The 20,000-nt window shown below is 40.4% G+C and overlaps 2 protein-coding genes across 5 annotated transcripts in view; one reads left to right on the forward strand and one right to left on the reverse strand.

The window, feature by feature from the left end:
- The window catches only part of col4a5 (collagen, type IV, alpha 5 (Alport syndrome)), a 49,362-nt gene extending 42,839 nt beyond the window's left edge, over positions 1-6,523 (reverse strand). For both annotated transcript variants that reach the window (XM_042069799.1, XM_042069798.1), the window contains exon 1: positions 6,263-6,523. In XM_042069799.1, coding sequence (XP_041925733.1) covers positions 6,263-6,346 — 84 coding nt within the window. In that variant the 5' untranslated portion in view covers positions 6,347-6,523. The remainder of the gene's footprint in view (positions 1-6,262) is intronic.
- Positions 6,524-7,479: 956 nt separating this feature from the next.
- The window catches only part of col4a6 (collagen, type IV, alpha 6), a 100,540-nt gene continuing 88,019 nt past the window's right edge, over positions 7,480-20,000 (forward strand). For all 3 annotated transcript variants that reach the window (XM_042070165.1, XM_042070166.1, XM_042070168.1), the window contains exons 1-3: positions 7,480-7,544; positions 7,702-7,841; positions 8,008-8,053. In XM_042070165.1, the coding sequence (XP_041926099.1) occupies positions 7,831-7,841; positions 8,008-8,053 (57 nt within the window). In that variant the 5' untranslated portion in view covers positions 7,480-7,544; positions 7,702-7,830. The remainder of the gene's footprint in view (positions 7,545-7,701; positions 7,842-8,007; positions 8,054-20,000) is intronic.

A 20,000-nucleotide genomic window follows, 5' to 3' on the forward strand; every position in this document is an offset into this window, starting at 1 on the left:
GATATACTATCATAACTGTGATTGTTATCAATATGAGCCTTCTGCTCCAAAAGCAAATAAAATAAGAACATCTAGGTGTAATGTTGAGTGATATAATGCTAAAATACATTTAACGCAAAGAGATCTAAGAGCCACTGATTCCAACTTTTGTAAGAAGACCAATTTCTTTCTGATCAGAGCATCCACTTCCCTACACAGGTCGCTTGCCCCAAACATAAAGGGCAATTGTACGGAAACTATTGTTCCAAACATCTTCACCTCTATGCTGGTACTCGAAAGAGCCAACATCACTAAAAGGCTCAGGGCCTTGGACCTAGACAATGCACACTACAAAGAAGGTGGTGTGTGTGTGTGTGTGTGTGTGTGTGTGTGTGTGTGTGTGTGTATGTGTGTGAGAAAGAGAGGGGGCAGGTAATAACCCATAACTCTTGTCTGCCCTAAGATCAAAAGACAACCCCCCTTCCTTCTCTCTTTTTTGCTTTGAGGGTCTGTCTCTTTCTCTCTCTCTCTTTCTCTCTCTCTCTCTCTCTTCAAGATGGCACAATGCAATCACATTCCTCTGACTCCACTAGGTTGATAAGAGCAGACCTCAGGTTAGACCTACTTCTCTTGTTACTTTGGATTGAACCAAACTTTTTGCGCCAGTTTCACAATGCACAGATATGCAAGAAATTTAGCAAATTCCATTATTCCACTACTGGACCATTTTCAGAATTTATGTTTGAGGGGAAGATTTACAATTGTAAATTGTTTGAAAAAAAGTTGCCAAGCATTAAACAATGAAAATATATTTAGGAGAATACAGCTGTTGTTGTAGATCTGTTCTGAACTTTAAAAAAAGGCATCATGAAAACACTGACAGCCTCCAGCACATTACAGAATCAATACTGATGTATAACATTTGTAATATATATGTAATATACTATATCTGTTATAATATAAATATATAACATATATAGTATTCATATATCATCTTCCTGGTTTTCAATTGCACTAGTTTTGACCAGCACTAAATGCACCAACTGACACATAAAGACTTTACTTCAGTGATGGTGGGATGAGAGGTTCAGTAAAGAGTCAGTAAAGAGCGGATTGGTAAAAACGCTGGGAAATGGCCAATTACTGTACCTGACCAAACAAAGGATCGCCATAACAGCGAGACAATGGCTGTGTTAATTATAAATTACATTTACACCCCATTTACACCTTAGTGCGAAGCCAAGTGGTTCCAACTTTCTGTTAGCCTCACCTTACTTCCCAAACACCACACGGAGTCCTGGGCAGGCTGATAGCCCCACTTCACCTCATGTCTCTCAATGCATTGGACTTCAGATCTCTCTCAATGCATTGGACTTCAGATCTCTCTCAATGCATTAGACTTCACATCTCTCTCAATGCATTGGACTTCAAATCTCTCTCAATACATTGGACTTCAGATCTCTCTCAATACATTGGACTTCAGATTTTTCTCAATGCTTTGCAGTGTTTCCCACAGAATTGAATTCTATTTGTGGTGGTATGCAGAATTAACTCGAGTGCAACAGTTTTTAACAAATTAGTGCAGCACGGTTATGATTCTAACCTGATTCAAGCACAATTTAATACAACCAGGAAAATCATTGTGTGGTGGTCAATGTTGATATTGTGGTGGGCCGCCACAAATAAGTCAATGTATGGGAAACACTGCTTTGGACTTAGAGTATAAGGCTGTGCCTTGTTCAGGCATGTTGAGGTTCTTCTTATAATGTTTCCGTCCCAGGCCCCTAAATATTTTATTAGTTTATCATAAACATTCTAACATCCCAGAAGCAATGGGTTGGTATTTTCAGAGAGATTCACAGCTCTCCAGGGCTCACTGTGTGTGGTCAGGGGGTCAGCAAAGGTCTTGTTTACAGCAGGACAGAAAGATGATGATACCGAACACACAAATGTAAACTGTGTACAGGTGAACCACAAGGTCTGCTTCGCTAAGGAAGCCCAGTAGATACACAGAGAGAGTAGGAGGGTTAATGTTATGCTCCTTCAAAGATAACGTCTGTGAGAACTACTAGACCATCTCTTTTCCAACGTTATACTTTTATGCTGCAGTAGACCTATAGTTAAGGTTGTTCAGGGCCAATTAAAAACTCGGACACGGGGCAGGAGCATGGCGTGGGAAGCCGGCATAGTGATACGTGCAAAGTGGTCCAATGTCGACAGTGTGAAGTAACACTGATGTCAAACGTTGATTCCCACTTTTAGTTTCAGCGTGCTCAAACGAGAACCAGTTAATCCAGATATTTTAATCATTAAATAACTTATTCTTGGAGCTCAACAGAAAAGGGCACTAGTAAGAACACCATGGTTACACATTTGTTACCATTTGTTTGGTTGGTTGTTTGTTTGTTTGTTTGTTTGTTTGTTATTTTCAACGCAATTTAGCTGAACTCTAATGGTCTACTGCAGTGTTTCCCAAAGACTGGGTCGCGACCCACAGGTGGGTCGCAGGAGATTTTATTTGGGTCACCAGCACAATTTATGTTGTCTAATAAATTAAATATTGGTGGTTGCATGCATGTTGCATGTTAGATCTGAAGTGAAATGGGTCGCGATGGTCTGTAATTTTTAAAAAGTGGGTCCCCAGAAAAAAAGTTTGGGAAACACTGATCTACTGGTCAAAATGATGGTTCAGGATTGTTAAAAATCTGAAAAATTCAAGATTGAATAGTACTGAAAGGAAATTGTGAAAAGTATTCATGTCATCACGATTCTGAAGACACTAGAGAGACTGCTAGTCTTCTAGTCCCCTAATCCATCATAATTAATGCTTTTGCAGGGGTGGGTGGCCCAATTTTCTAACTATTCAGATGCCTTACAATGAATAGCTGGGGAAAAGCCATTCATAAAATCTCTGATGCCCGTGTCAGTGGGTGCATTACAGGGCCAGTACAGTTGGACACAAACAAGACCTCATAAAGCAACTGACTTTCACATTCCACTAATTAGTCATTCTCTATATGCTTGATCATTTGTCAAGAAATAACCATGTCAAGATGCCCAGAAACATTGCGTGCATGTTATGGCAACAAGACAGGGAGTGTTATTAAACTGGGACCATCCAAAGAAAAACAGAAAAAAAAGTGTCCCGTGGCAAAAACTCTGAGAGCTCGGGCGAGCTGTTTTGAGAAATGCTTGTCGCTCGGCTGCTCATGAAAAGGCACGTGATGCCTCACCGCCGGCAGGTGAGATAACATTGGAATGTGTGGTGCCCCGCAGGAGAAAACTGCAGCCGGGTGCTTGGCCGATGCAGCAACCCCCCCCCCCCCACACACACACACACAAACCCCACCCCAACTCCCCACCACATCCCATTGCACTCTGGAGGTTTCTTCCAGCATGTTATGGCTATGCTCACAGATGCTTGATGCTCTGCTCCGACTGAGAGGCATGACTGACAAAGGTGAATAGGGGCAGATGCGACAGGTACCACCACGCCCCAGTTGAACTCTGGGATCAGGCCCAATCTGTGTGCATGGCTAAGAAATCTAGAAAATGCTAAATGGTATAAACACACACACACACACACACACACACACACACACACACACACACACACACAAACATACACACACACACACACACACACACACACACACACACACACACACACACACACATTCCACATGGGGTCTTAGAGGGGCCTGAAAAGTTCAAACGGTATCATAATGGTATGTATTACAGCTAGACCTTCTTGGTCACCAAACCCTAGATTTGATCAACAACCAGCTCCAAAATAAAAAGGCAAGAAGATGTCTACTGGAAAAACAAACAGGCATCATCAAATAACTACAAATTGCAAATAATACACTATTTGAAGAAGCACTAAGATAGCTGAAATAAAAGAACACCCTAACCAAACCATTTCCTTTCTGAGTCGCTCGAACATTCTTTCACATCACTTATATGTGCCACTAGATGGAGCCATTCTTGGGGGCAGTCTTCAAGTTGAGTAGTGGAGAACCTGATTATGTTCAAAAGGAGAGGAGCAGCGGCCACAATGATGTTGTCACCAAATGACTGTAGACAAACTAAATCCAAATACAATCACAAGCATAAGCTATTATGTGTGATTCTGCTACCAGTGCACAGTACTCTAAGCTACTCAACTCAACCACAATGAGTTGCTTCTCACATTGGACCTTGACGCCATCATATGCCATTTCCAGAGCATACACAGTCCATGTAGTTCCAGAATAGAAGGGGAGACGAGGCTAAGATATTAAAAGAACACGGCTGGGGTTTCTAATGGCGCTTAATTATCAACGCCCCGCAGAGCCTCAACTGAGAGGGGCGTGAGACAGAGTACATAAAGGTGAGAAAAAAAGACCAAGAATGCAATTGAACTCCTCAAGCCCCACAAATGGAAACGTATTTTAGGAATACCTCTGATGATCTGAGTACATTTCCCTTTTCTCTGTGAATTGTTGATTTGTATTTGTGTTCTTACAGACTAACAAAAACTAAGAGAAACAACTGTTGAAACTGTCCATGTACAGAATGTTGATACTGTTTATTGTCTTACCCATAACTTCATCAGGAGTTACCCATAACACCTTCACTTAACTATGCAAAAAGACAAAAAGACAAAAGATGAGTGATCTACCATTCACATAGACTGGGGCATGGCACTATACGGGTGGGAATGTATTCGCTGCAGGATAATCCCGGCAGGGACGAGACCAATCATGTCTCCTGTCTCTTTCTCTCTCTATATTTCCTTCTCCTGCTGAACTGTCCACCAAATACTGAATGCCCACAAGTTACTGACTCCTCTCCGTTGAATGGTCTGTCAAGTCAACCATAGGACACAAAGGAGAATGGAACAGCTGAATTAAAAAAATCACACGCCTCAAACCAGTCACTAAAGACCTAAAACAACATTTCCAACAGTGTCACAAATGCCCAACTAAAGAGACAAATTCTGTGAAATATAGACACATTATACCTCTCTGGAGAGAAGTGACTTGTGGGTAATGGCTTTTTAATATCAGAGTTTAGTCATGAAATGGCATATATGATTGTCTGGTACTCAGCTCATTCTTCACTTGTGACACTCTCACTTTTGGAGGCAGGGGCTGCCACACAAGTATATGTCCATTCATGTGTGAGAGAATGTGAGAGATAAGTTTGCCAGCAATGCGTCCTTATGTGGTCAGTCACTGATGCCCTATAGAATTGTGTGGAAGGGCCCATGTTCATCCCACACATTTTGCATCAGTGTTCCATCTAAAGTAGGCAGAGTTCAGCTTACACAAATCCTTGAGGAATTTAACCATGTGTCTTATCACTAACATTCAGTTGAGCCATTCATTTTAGGCAACTATCAGCATATTATCAGCATACTAGCAAGCACTTAAAAGCCTATCAAGGACATCCGTCAGTAATTGGCTATAATTTACATGGGCTAATTGCATTGTATGCTGTATCCATCTTTTACTTTACAGCTGTGTCCACGTGTTTTTTATTTATATATCTATATATATTCTTTATTTATGTTTCTCGTGTTGGTCTGACCCTTTTGCCGCCAGCTCCCGGTGGTTTTAAGTGATGTAGTCAATGCGATTGTTGGGAGAAATATTTGAGATGAAGCATTTACACACTCTGTGGATTATCAACAAAAAGATCTTAACGGGGCGAACTGATAGGCTACTTTGGGGAAATAGTTGTGGTTCCATTCTAAAGTTGTGATAGGCATTAGATAGGCATCTTCAGTGCATTATCCATTATGTGGTGCCAAAACATTAGAAAATGTCACTAATACTTTGTAACAAATGTCTGAAACAAATCTTTTAAAAGAGGACAGTCGACATGTTACTACAAGTCGTCACATATAGTTCAGACTTTGAAAAAATGTGATGCGCGCAGGGCTTGTGCCTTCACAACCAAAGTTTGACCAAGAAGCGCGCATAGGCTACTCGCAAACACATGGATCAATAATGTATTTTGTTTTTAAATTATAATTTATAAGCCTAAAGTGTTAAACATGCACATAGTTAACTTACTTTAGGAAACTCTTAAACAAGTGCAAACAGATAATTCCAGGTATTCGTTCATTGAACAACCTGCAGACAAAGTTGGAGTCCTACAAAAACCGCATAGCCTCCCCTATTTCCCGAAACAAACGTGAAGAATGGCTCCTCACTTGCTAGCAGAAAAGCTTGTCGACCAGATAGTAAAAGATTAATCGGCGTAAAACATGTGCATATATGTTTGTTGTACTCACCGCTGATTCTGATTCCTGAACCCACAAGCAAATGAACAGCAGACCTACAGCGAGGATTTGGAGATTCTTAAAGCTTCTTCTCATTTTCACTGAAGAATCCGCCTGCTTAACACTGATAAGTGTAACTATGAGCACATGTATAACTTGTCATATTCTTCAATGACCTTAAGAATGAATTGAAAATGTTCTAAATGCAGTCTATAGACGGATTCTCCAAGCTGTCCAACGATGGGACCGCTCACTTCTGCAACCTTAACTAACTTTTTCTGTCTCGATTTAACCTGCTGCCTGAACTACTTTGTATTCATCCGCCTCTGGGTGGGATAGTCCCACAAGTGAACTGCCTCGTGCATTCTTTCGAACGTAGTTTGATTTAATCTCACTAGTGTATGTAGGCTACTGAAATTTCATTATATTTATTATAAGGTTGGACATTTGGATTAAGTATAATAGTTTACTGTTGCTGTTGAACATTTTTAATCAAGATAGCCTTCATGAACAGTGGGCCCATCAGCGCTGTTTGCAGTCGGCAGGTGAAAGTCTTCACTTATACCCAGCCTACTTATATTTAATCAACCTTGAAAGGCATAAATAGATATATGAGCACTAATATAAAGAGAGACCATTATTTATAGGCTGGGCTTTCCCCAGTGTTGCAATTTCAGCTCAACCTAACTAAAATGGAAAACTAGTCAACGTCTTATCTAAAATATGTTCCAATTATGCCAGTTTAGACCTATCAAGACGTTATGTTTACGTTGCGACACCTTAAAAACCTAATGCATAAAGCTTGGCCAATGCTATTGATAGGAAAGCCAAGGGGAATTGCCAACTGACTGTTGCACCATCATCATCATCATCATCATGATTATTATTATTATTATTAGGCCTATTATTATTATTATTATTATTATTATTATTATTGTGCCTGTAAATATGTAGGCTATTGGCTATTAAGTCTACAATAACACAAAGAGTTTTAGCCTTGACTTAATACAGACACAATGAAGCCAATAGTCGAGGCTTATGCCCAGCTAATAAAAAAAGGATTTAGAATGTGTAATAATATGTGGAAGCCCATGTAGGAGACAACTGAAAAAGTAACGAGTCGCGATTTATGTAGCTGAAGTCCTGCCTGGTCTAGCTTTTTGTTGTGGAGGTATCAGACGTGTGTGATTGACATACAATAGTCCCGCCCCTTGTCCTCTCAAGCACTGCAAACTTGTTGCGGTGCGTGGAATTGAGTCGGACAGGGGGAGAAAGATTTCTCCACTGAAGTTTCGTGAGTTCAACTCTTTCTTGTTCATTTGGCGTAAATTCGCCCATCAATAATTGATTTTGGGCGACAGAAAGATAACATCCAATAATTGCACTGATAATCTTTTGTAAACTGTGTTTTTTCCACCTTCCATGTCTTATATGTCCTTGTTTTACGTTAGTGCCGAAGTGGATGAAGCGCTTTTTGAATTCTTCAATGAATACGGTTGAGATACTTTGCAGAGTCCTATCCTGAACACGGGGAAGCGTAACAGATAAATCTACCTGTGTTTCCCTCAACGTCGTGGAAAATGAAGCTCTGGTAGGTTTCAAAAATCCTTATATGTGTCTTGTTAAATATTGTGGGCTTCTAATGCATTGCTATAATATCTTGCTCGTAGTGTTGCTTAGGCTACGCCGTGAATGTATTTTTGGTAGCCTACTTGAGAGAGAAGTGGACATTGACGGGCTGTTTATTTCATTTTCAGGATTTGCGTGCTCAATCTAATCTTGGCAGTGAAGTCAATACAAGGGGTAAGTGCGATATGGTAACATCTATAAACTGTAGCCCACGAACTCTAAAATCGCGTGGCGGGATGCGCTCTTTTGGTCTGCTTTACCGTTTTAAACCTTGCAATGAAGTTAAAACTCGGTAGTTCATGTTTTATTGTGTAATAGGCCTACTGATTCACTGGTATGCGTCCGGGAGTTGACATGATTTTTAATTCATACAAGTCAAGAACATTGCACATGCTAGGTAGTGGAACGTTTCAGTGAAACTCAGCTAGTCTTTTTTTACCAGTTAAATTTGCACAGGTACTAGCCATAGCTCAATAGACTTACTGGACTGTGTTAACAAGAGCTGCAATCAGAACAGTGAAGATTATTAGAAGATTATTCATTCATTTGTGTGTGCTTAGACCAACCATGTAGTATTTTGCATGCTTTTGAAGACTAGTTTAGGCTATTTGTTTGAATGTATTAACACTAAAATGTGACAATAACAATAGAGTTACGTAGGCTAGTCTAATTTGTTTTAGTTTTTAATGCCAATGCTTAATTTAGACACCTCACCCATTGTGAAAATTGAATAGCCTAAAAGTGCACCCCTAATGAAGACACTTTTGGGAATAATGCCTAAATATTTGGTTTGTTGTTAGTAGAAATATTTTTGTTTATATTATTGGTTGAATTACATCACAAATTATATCACTTGATCACATGATTTACATAGAAGATGCATGGATACATGTACATGCACAGAGAGTTGTGTTTGTGTGTGTGTGTGTGCGCGTGTGTGAGTGCGTGCCTGCTTGTGCATGTGCGCCTATGTGTATGTGTGTGGTGGGGGAGTGGACTCTCATGCACGAGAGTTTTGGTGCATTGGTCATCTGATCAAATGATGAGTTTGGACTTAGCTTAGTTTTGACACTGCTAATATATCCATTGTAGCAATGGTCATTGTACCTTAAATTACGTGTTTTTATTTGGGTTATTATTCAGGACTTTTCATAATCTTCAAATATTCTGCTATTGGAACATACTTTAGGTTCATGCAAACATAAATCTTGTGGGCTACTTCAAGTTAGCAAGAGGAAAATAAAACATTTGGCCTTGGTATATGTAACTGCCACAAAGAACTGTATTTCTTGAAATGGCTACATTTGCAGTGGAGTTATGGTTATCTTCAAGGTCTTCTACAGATAAGGAAGGTAAAAAGAGAAAAATCATCGGATATTCACCATGGGATCCTGTTAGAGATCTGATTAACATTTTTTTATTTTTGTTAGGGAGACATTATGGAAACATCCACTTCAAACTCTTGGCACCTTAGTGATAGGTGGGAATCTGATAGGAACCATGCCTAGGAAACCATTAGAGACGACAGGCAAATATGTAAGAACAGACCAAAGCATTGTACTGAATAATGTGTTAACTTGGTGTTGGTGTGATAGTTTCTCACAATAGTAGAGGCAGACCTACTTTTGTAATAACAATTTGAAACAGATGAGGGAGCAACTTCTGTAATTGAGTTGGGTGCAGCAGCACAAGTTTTGATGCCTTCAGATACCAAGTGGAACATGAAGATTTTTTCTCCATGTCTATATAGCGCACTGAAAGGAAGAAAAAAAACCTGCACCATATTTTAAAGCTACAGTGTAAATATATTGTCATATTGTCATCGTACAGTAGATTTAAGCTCACACTTTTATTTACAATGTAGTTTTACAGTATGTTACACAGTAACTTTCTGTAGTATGTCACACAATGACTACCCGTAAAAATTTGACTGGATTATGACTGGTCGTAGAAATATCACTTTGTGAGATTTGTATAGAATCCATAGAATCTGTTCTAAGTCTGCATGCTGTCTTAAATGAGCCCAATGTGGGTGACTGAGAGGATGTTAATTAGGATGCTAATTCTGTTTGTTAACATGGATAATGTTGCAAGATGATATACACAAATATGAATATATAGATCAGTGTTTCTCACAGAATTGGGAACATGGGGGGGGTTGAACAAATCTGTGCAGCGTGGTTATGATGCCAACAACAATTGTTAATGTTTTCTTATGTTATCATTGTGTGGTGGTCAATGTTGATATTGTGGTGGGCCGCCACAAATATGTCAATGTACGGGAAACACTGGACATATAACATATAACATATAGACATGAGTAACAAGTGGGTGAGTAACAGGCCAGTTTTATGTCACCACAGTGTGCTCTGTTTCGAACGGTTTCCAGTTGACAGACCTATTGTGATATGCAGCACTAAACCATATCAAGGAGAAATTAATTATTTTATTTTGTCTTAAGATAACACTTTATTTATCAACTTGAAAAGTGACACTGAAAAGCATGTGCCCCTTAATAACAGCTTTAAGCGCATGTGTTGTTTTCAGATCGATTAATATATTCCAGATAGTTCCGGCATGTTTGTACAACGTACAATATGTGACAGCTTTGCATTTCAACTATTTGAACCACCCACCTAAACTAACAGCCAAAGAGCACTGATTGTTTGCTTGTTATGAATCACAGGTGATAAAATTCTTACATCTCTCTCTCTCTCTCTCTCTCTCTCTCTACGAATATGGGCGTGTTTGCATGTGGTATATGTGATTCAAGTGCAACAGAGAACAGGATGTTAGCCCATATCAGAGCAGTGCATCATTTATCAGTGAGAGCAGATGGGCTGTCAGGTCAGGTGTTTCAGGCATGGGCCTCTCTGTGGCTCATTAGACACTAGTTCATCTCAGCGCCCATAAGTGACCCCTAGAGGAGAAGTTTTTTCATTGTATTGTTCGCATTTCAATCGTCTTATCTCTGAAATACTGCTCCCCCCATTCATGCTCCTCTGGCATTCCTTCCTTCACTGCTTGGCAGAACATGTTGGGAGTTTCTACCTTGCTGCAGGTGTCACTTTCTGGAACATTCCTTCAGTTAAAGTGAGGTAACTAATGGCTGTTTGATTTGTGGTCCTCCCTTCCCTGCCTGAATCTGCATAGCTCCAGGCAGTGGAATCCAATAAGAGCCTGCCGTACGCCTCTCTCTGTGGAGGCAGGCAGGAGACTTCCACTGAAAGTAGTCCCAGCTAGAAAGGTTGTAGGTTGGAAAGGATTTGTCATGTGTTTGTTAATGGTTTGGTGGAATTTGTCCAGAAAATTAGCAAAAAGAAACAAAAACTATCAAAGGTAGCAAATGTTAATTTGACTGAATTTGACTTTCAGTCAGATTTAGATTCAGAAAGATGTATTTGTCATAACAGTATACAACTAGTAGTGAAATAAAACCGATAAAAGAATAATAATAGTAATTCATAATGATTGGATTTAATAATAAAATAAGCTGAATAAGTATAGTTTATATATTAAAATGGGGCAGTGTATATATGCTTCTACTGATATCAAAGGACAACAGTTGGAACAACCACATCAATTAAGTCCTGAGTTTTCATTTAAGTGGCAGGCATGTCTGGATGAGGAATCTAATGTCCTGGGAAATAACTCTTCCTTAGACTCTCAGGTTTGGCCATTAAGTTACAGAACTGCTTGACTGGTTTCAGTAAACTGAACAGGCAGTTACTAGGGGGTGGGTGGAGTCCTTTAGAATTTGAATTAATTAACTTACCCTCATCATCTCACCTTGAAGTTGTAAGTCAAGAGGATGTATAATCCCTTTCTGTCTCATTTTTATTCTGGAATAAGAACTCACAACTTTTCTTCTTCTTACAAGTCTGAACCTCATGCCGTGAGACAGTCTGTGTGTGGCGGCATTTGTTTGTTTTTTCTTTCGCTCTGTTTGTGTCTCCATGCATGCACACTTATCGGCCCTTATCACCATTTGATTCTAAACCTGACCAAAAGTCTGATTTCAGTCTTGAATCAGCATTCAACGTGCCAGAACACTCCAGTCTCAAGTGGAGCAAAACTCACAGCGCACCTTGTGGATTTCCAGTCTCCCGGGACATCAGACATGCTTAAACGTATTGTGCGACAGGCGTTATTTGATTCTTACTAGGAAACAGTGCCAACTGGATTGATGCTTGAGGGGAGAAAAAGCAGACAAAGGACGAAATTAGTACACGGTAAACATCAGGCATGTCTGATCAGAGTTCTGGAACAGTGGCACTGAAGAAGCTGCTCGTCCTCCTACCACGGCATGGACCTTGTCCTGACAGGCATCACATCCACAAATGATTTCAGTTTTTGTGGGTGCACAGAGACATGTCACTAAGCAGTCTTGCTTAACCTGAAGATACCGGAACATTGGGGTTTTCAATGAGCATCATCATATTCATCATACTGTCTGCACTCTGTTTAAATTACTCTTATTTAAAGCACACTTAGCTAATTGTTGGAAACTATTCTGTTTTCGTTTGAATCCAAAACACTTTTGTTAGGTGTGTGCATTTTTTATACACTACTCTGGCACTTTCAAGGTCCTGAAATGTAATGATTTGAAAATGCTGTCAGCCCCGTATTCATTTGAAAACTCTGGCTTCTGGCTCTGTGTTTTAGGACAGCGAATTTGCAGACATCTGCAAACGATGACGTAGAAACCCGTGTTTCCTTCCTGATTGGACGTTGGCAGTCTGATGTTTCTTGACTCTCTAGGAATCACTTTGACTTCCACTACTAGCCTGACAGCAATGAATGCAACATGGAGACCAAAATACAAACTTTACTAGCCTTGCTGTCTTTGGTAGCTTCTGTGATACAGTTGAATTCTGCATTTTGCAATGCTGACAATTGCATGAATGGTCATGTGATCTGTGCAAATGGTCATGTGATCTGTGCAAAATGGTCATGTTTCAAGTGTCCCCCATGTCTATAGGTGTCCTCTGCGGACAAGATTGGGGAATTACAAATGCTAATGTGGACGAAAAGTGTATTTCAAAAGGAAACATTTTAAAACGAAAACGGAATAGAGAGGATGTAGCCTCAGCCAGTCCCACTCCTCTCTGTCACCATACTGTCTGAGCACTGGAACTCTGACCATTCTATGGGTGCATGTTACATATCTCATCAGACCAGAACCTAGATGATTTGAATGACTTGACCAGTGTTGTTAAAGGAGGATTTCAAATCTCCAGCGTGTGTGTGGGTATTGGGCATTTTATTTGTCCGTCTCAGGTACACTGTCTGTTTTTAGTTGTTGTCAGAGTACATTTGACAGACGGCAAACATGAGTTGGTGTGCTTTTGTCTCTGCCCTTTCTCCATCTTTGCTGAGGCATGTTTGGCAGTAAACATGATTTTCTGTAACAGTAGAACTCTTAGAACACACTTATTGTGCCATGCTAGCCTGGAATGCTTGCTGTCATACACCCAGGACGGTTTTGAGAAGTCTGCATGGCAGAGGTAAACCTCAGGTCATGGGCCGATACAAAAGGACTGCAAGAATGAATAGGAGACAGAGGCTTAACATTCTTTTACCTTTGTGGGTTTGTTTGTCACACTTTGTCTTCACTGAAGGAGATGGGGGAAAGTGAGGCCAATGGTGGCTAAGTCAAAAGGAGAAGAAGAGGAGGAGAGAGGTTAGAAGTTGAAGAAAGGAGAGAGAAAAAAATGTGATCATAGGGAAAGGAGGACACCTGAAGGGAACAAGGGAAGTGAAGACAAGAGACTGAGGAGAGAGGGAAAAGGTGCGAGCTGGGCGAGGTGGAGAAAGAAACACCCCCCCCCCCCCCCCCCCCCCGACCCTTGGATAGGGCCTACTGCGCAACAGAGCCTTCTTCATGTCTGTTATGGCGTGCCTAGTATTTCTAGCTCTTCATATCACCTCAAGCTGCCCATCAAGCTGTTAGCACTTTTACCTCTCAACAGGATTAGTGTTTAGTCCCAGTTTTGTCCTTGACATGCTGTCAAGTATAAATTTAGCAGTAAAACCTTACATTTTACCTTGACATACATTTGTGTGAATCGCTCTTACTTTTCTTGTGTTAGCTGTATAGAAAAGAATTAGTTATAAGCCTAGGTCATGGACAGGAATGCCCGGCAGAAATAACACCTTTATACACTGTATACACACACACACACACACACACACACACACACACACACACACACATATAAATAACACTGGAAATATTTATGACACAGATAGAATGATTTTCACTTCGACGGCCAAAGTCATCTTTCTTCCTTACCTCATTGTGTTTATGTGTGCCGCCCTATCATTGATAACCTCTCTGGTTTTCCGCGCTTACCTCACACCTCTGACATCATGTTTTTTCCGTTCTTCCATTTTATTATGGTTACGTCATCTCATGGCTTTTCACTTTCACATTATCAAATATCATGTTGACTGGTGTTCCACCATTTTATTGATGAATCAAACAGTATACTGAGTATTAGACAACCTCTTAGTGCCATTTCAGAATGTTATCTGGCGTTACTGAAGAGAACATAGGTAGACCCAACAACATATAAAGTTGAGGGAGTTAAATTCCGTTGGTTGACCGTTACTTCTGCTTACAGCTCAATAATGTACCTGTATTTCATACTGTAGAGTGGCCCATTCGCCAACCTAGTGGCCTCAGTGCTTGTCTTTTTTTTTCTTCATAAAAAAACAAGAAACAAAATGTCAGCTATAAAGATTGAATTGCAAGTCTACACTCGTGTGGCAACATGTGTATGTAAGTGTGCCTTCAGGTGTGTGTGTGTTTTTCCATGAGCGTGTATGTGCAAAACTAGGGCTGGGCGATAAAACGATAGCGATATGTATCGCAATAGACATGTAATCGATATCAATAAAAATGCGTTCGATAGAACATTCGATAATTAAAAGCAACACACACCTCCCGCCTTATGTTGTCCATAAATAAATACCAGTGCTGCTCATTGACCTCTCCAGAATAAGTCCTGCCTCCGTAACTTCCGTATCCATCAAGGGCGCGGGAAGGGGGGTGCTGAGGGTGCTGCAGCATCCCCTGCTGGCAGGAGATAGATTTTTAAAAAATATTATATATTTTTTTTAAATAATTACTAATTCGCTGTCTGACATTAATTATATTTTTGTATGTGAAATGATGAGTCAAATAGCAAAAAGGGGTTATGGATAGGTTCGAATATAGGCTACTAAAAATTAATAAACAGTTATAGAGATCAACGTGAACGTGAGTTACTGTAAGAACCGTAGCGTGGTTTCATCTATGTGATAGCGATCAAGTGTGTAGGCCTACGGTTGATATAGGCCTACATATTCTATGCGATTTACACGTAAAAAAAAAACATGGATAAGCTGAAAGAAACTTTAATTGTGTTTTACAGTTTTGCAAAAATAATAAATGCATAGCTAGTAAAATCATTTCACTATCCTAGTCGCTAAGATAGAAATTATTAGGACACATACTTGCTGTGGAGACGACACACTTTAGGCTATTCAGAAATGATTTGCAGGATCATTGCAGCCTGATTATTAGCCTATATTTAAAGCCTAACATCTCTGGTGAGGTCTCTTTTGACGATCAGAAAAGTAATTTTCCTTAGCTATACTGAAATAGGCTAACAATGTCAAGTGCGCTTCTGTGGGGGTTAGGGTGGGCACAGTGGACTCGGAGTGCTGTCGCGGAACATTGGAATTTGTGGCTGCCCAGGACTTTTCTAAAACTCGCTATCACCCGCACACCGCACTAAAATGACGTATTTAGCAGTCAAAATCCTAAACATGTCGGGGGGGGCCGAATCATCGGACATCCATTATTTTTGTTATTCAGCACCCCTGGTCAAAAATAGGTTCCCGCGCGCCTGGTATCCATCCAACTTCCGGGCGTCGATTGTCTATGGGAAATAACATGCCGCCTGCGTGAAATCATCATGTTTGATAGGTTGATAATACATTCTGAAAACATTACTGTTCTTATTAAGGTCATGCAAAATAAAGCTATCGACTCAATACGATTCAGCCTCTGATTCCTAGTCTGCTTATCATTATCTGTTATTCGTGAAAAAAAAACTCATCTCGTCATGTCTTTAGTGTCTTCGTCTGCAATTTCTTTCTTTTTCAAATATCAACAAACCCAGTCAAACCAAAGTTAAGTCATGTTGAAAAGAGGCTGAACCTTGCAAACGATTTACATTTATAGACCACTGAAACCACGCATGAATCACACGTGAAAATGACCATCACGTTAGGTTGTGACTGGTTGGCTGTGAGCAAGATCTAACGCCAAAGATTCTATAGTTAACTTTCTCTGCTAACGTCCTCCTCCGCCCGCGTACATCGGAACTAGCTCCCTGTTAGCATTAATAATCGTTTACTACTTAAACGGCACCGACAATCAAAAAATCCAGTGGAAACTAGATGGCAGAAGTGTGTAGGCCAATCGGCCCACCAGCTTTTTCTACTTTGTCACCTACAGAGTTTGACAGGTACGATCTTTCAAAACGCCATGTTATTTCCCATAGACATTTGACGACCGGAAGTTGGATCGATACGGAAGTTACGGAGGCGGGACTTATTCTGGAGAGGTCTATTCAGACTTATGTGCACATTTATTTATTTGAGTGTTTGAGTGTTGCTATTTCTTTTCCCTGTTTGCTTTGATTGATAACTGAGGTGATTCAAATCAGAGGAAGGTTAAGTTTAAAATAAGTGTTTAAATTTAACTTTTTTCCCCTTCTGGTCCTTATCTGAAATAGATTTCTTTTTTAAAAATCAATAATTATCGATATCGACTGATATGAAATACTTATATCGTGATACAGTTTTCAGCCATATCGCCCAGCCCTATGCAAAACCCTAGTTTGCATATGTCCAGTGTACCTTACTGTGTCAGAGGGGCTTTGCCATGATAAATGAGGCTATAGCCCATGCGAATGATAAGATGTCACAGAAAGAATCCTAACGGTTGACAGGATTTCAGAGCATGGCTCCTGGTAGTTTGTTATATGTTAGCTTAGGGGCAAAACACCTGCAGGTTCATTATCGGAATGCTTCACCTTTACAGTGTAGTATTGATTGGTTTAAAGCAGCATTATGGGATGTTTGGACTAACGCTAGCAAGCTAATGCAAAAACGCCACCACCAGCTCAGTAAAATCTTGCTAACATGCCTTTTCCTCACAATCACAGTGTTACTTTACTGCCAAAACTATTATTTATTCCCTATGCATTTGCCTCCTACCACTGATTACTATTGATAACCATGCAGTATAAGTATATAGTATATATACTCTTTTGATGAAAAAGGGAGGGAAAATTGGTCCCAATAAATGCATTTATCCCAATCCGTGAATTGGTGAAAGACACTCAGCACACAGTGAACACACAGTGAGGTGAAGCACACACTAATCCCGGCGCAGTGAGCTGCCTGCTACAGCGGCGCTCGGGGAGCAGTGAGGGGTTAGGTACCTTGCTCAAGGGCAATTCAGCCATTTCTACTGGTCGGCAACCCTCCGGTTATAAGTCCGAATCGCTAACCAGTAGGCCACGGCTGCCCCCGTGCCTCCCAAGCTTAGCTCATACATCAGATTCTCTTAATTTCTTTCCTCTACATTCCTATTCGTTGTGTTTTGTTGTTGCATCATGTGTTAGATTCCAATTCTTGTCTTTCAGTCTATTGGTACGCTAGGTCATATTGTCTTGACTGGTGTTCCACAGTATCTCTGCAGTAAATCAGGTCAGGTCTGTGATATGCCATTGGCTTACCTCATTGGCTTACATCAGCTTTGTTTTAGGCAATACTCAAGGTTTCCAGGTGGCTTTGTTTGGGTGTGAACTCTGGGCAGAGATAGAGGTGGGGCACATGTGCTTGGCTTATCGTCTGGATGTGTTTCCATCACATCCATGATAATTACAATCATTATGTCAATGTCACATCAAGCACCTACTTGTTCCTACAGGCCATAGCTAAGGAGTGCGGCGGCAAAACTGTGTAAAATGAATGACTGTTATTTCCATTTTCAGTGTTGCTAGAAATATCCTTCTCTCTCCATTTTTTGTCTTCATCTGAAGAAACTATATGTCTTCGGTTGCTTTGAGTAGTTAGTTGCGTTAATTGGCCATTTTGTAAAAAGGTGCAAAGTTAACAGTAAGGATGCAAAAAAGATAGATCCAAGTCACTCTTCTTCAACTTAAAAAAGCTTTTATTTATAGACTAGTTCATATTTGAGCAGATCAAATCAGGCCAACATGTGTCAGCCAACATGGCCGTCATCAATAGCTTTAAAATCAGAAGCATTAAACATAATCTGTGAGTGAATTACAATGCCAAATTTCCAAACTGCAAGAACAATCATTTTATTGTGGTAATTTTTTAATGTTTCACTTGGAAATTAAATTAGTCCAAGACTGTTGGACATGTGCAGACATTAAACATGGGGTGGAAGCATCCTGCCTTTGATGTTGATGAGACATCTTGATATTGTACTTTGTGAAATATTTAATGGAAGCCCAATTTTGAATCCACAAATAATGCTGTAATTATCTACTGAATCATCAGACAATGTTGAAAGCCACAGCTGGCTGTGAATCACCCATCTGATAAACTATTATGTTGTAAAAGGAAAAGCACCGCTGGTATGGTGGCTAAATTTTATTTAGTGCTCAGTTGTCTCAATTCAAATACTCACATTTCATTTTCATAATAGTATGGACAAATGTAAACATTTTAGTCATTGGCTACCTACATTTGCAGTCCATATCAATCGTTCTTTTTTGTAACCTTGCACAGATTGTGAGATCCCAAGCTCCAAAATTCAACTGTAGCAGTTTTATTTTATTTTATTTATTTTTTTTCACTTTCATCTGCATATGTTCACCGTTAATTGCACTTTTCTTGGAAATGGTCCAACATATAATTAATCTTATTTTTTGCATACATATTTGCATTTCCAGTGTGTCAGTGGGGCTTTTCCATACATCATGCATTACGTGAGGGTGATTAAATGTTACTGAAGGAATCCTAGAGGTATGCAGGACTGCAAAACATGGCTCTTGGCACATTCCTATTGGAATGCTAAATGAAAGGTGTTGTTCACTTTCCCTCGCAGTGGCAAACCCTACAGGCACATATTAGCCTCCTTAAGTCTCTGCATCTGTGACACAGACAGGTTTCAGCTCAGCCCCTTCCCTGCAGCATGCCAGCTGAACCTTTCTCTGCAACCCCCATAACATTAAATCCCTTCCCCACTGCTCGACGAGGTCATTCAGGTCACCCCTCTCCCAAAGCTTATGTTCCTTATCAAGTCACCCATACCTGACCATCTGTACACGGCCCATCCTAGCTATCCCGTTAGCCCACTTGTCTAGCTAAAGCGTTGCGGATACCGGCACCGACATGAGTGCGGCGCACTCCGCTTTCGACATTCGATTGCTTCAACAACATTATTCTCAATACAACCCCGCATACCATGGCAGGTGGCTGCAGAGTTCCGACGCTGGTGTGTGGGGTTGTGTTGAGAATAATGTCGAAAGCGGAGTGCAACACACACGCCTGTGTCCACAGCACCTGACAGTCAGCTGAACTGCACCCGATCTCCGCCCTGTTACTCACTGGGCCCCACAATCACGCATACCTGCCCTGGCGGTTACCTTTACCTGTTCCCTCATGCAGTCTTTTTTTTTGAGTCAATTCTGATCTCAGCTCTCCCGCAGCACTGCAGTCATAAATGGTCATAAATATCACAGTTGTCAGAGTTGTCCCTACAGTGGGCTGACCACGAGGAAGGAAACTGATGTGTGCAAATCAGTGCTGTGCAAAGAAGTGCAGTGCATGTCAAATTTGATTGAGGCAGTTTATTATGCCTGACATTCTTTTAAAAGCGTGAGAGACAGAAAGATTGACAGTGGATGAGTTCAGGTGTTTCTCACTATCTTCTTGGCATTTGGTAGAGATAACACTTGACCAGCCATTCGTTTATAACCTAGATAGATAGATAGATAGATAGATAGATAGATAGATAGATAGATACTTTATTGATCCATAGGGGGAATTCAAGGCTGTAGACAACCTATAGACAACTAAGGCTTCC

Source organism: Alosa sapidissima, chromosome 18 (assembly GCF_018492685.1).
Source record: "Alosa sapidissima isolate fAloSap1 chromosome 18, fAloSap1.pri, whole genome shotgun sequence".
Lineage (NCBI taxonomy): Eukaryota > Metazoa > Chordata > Actinopteri > Clupeiformes > Clupeidae > Alosa > Alosa sapidissima.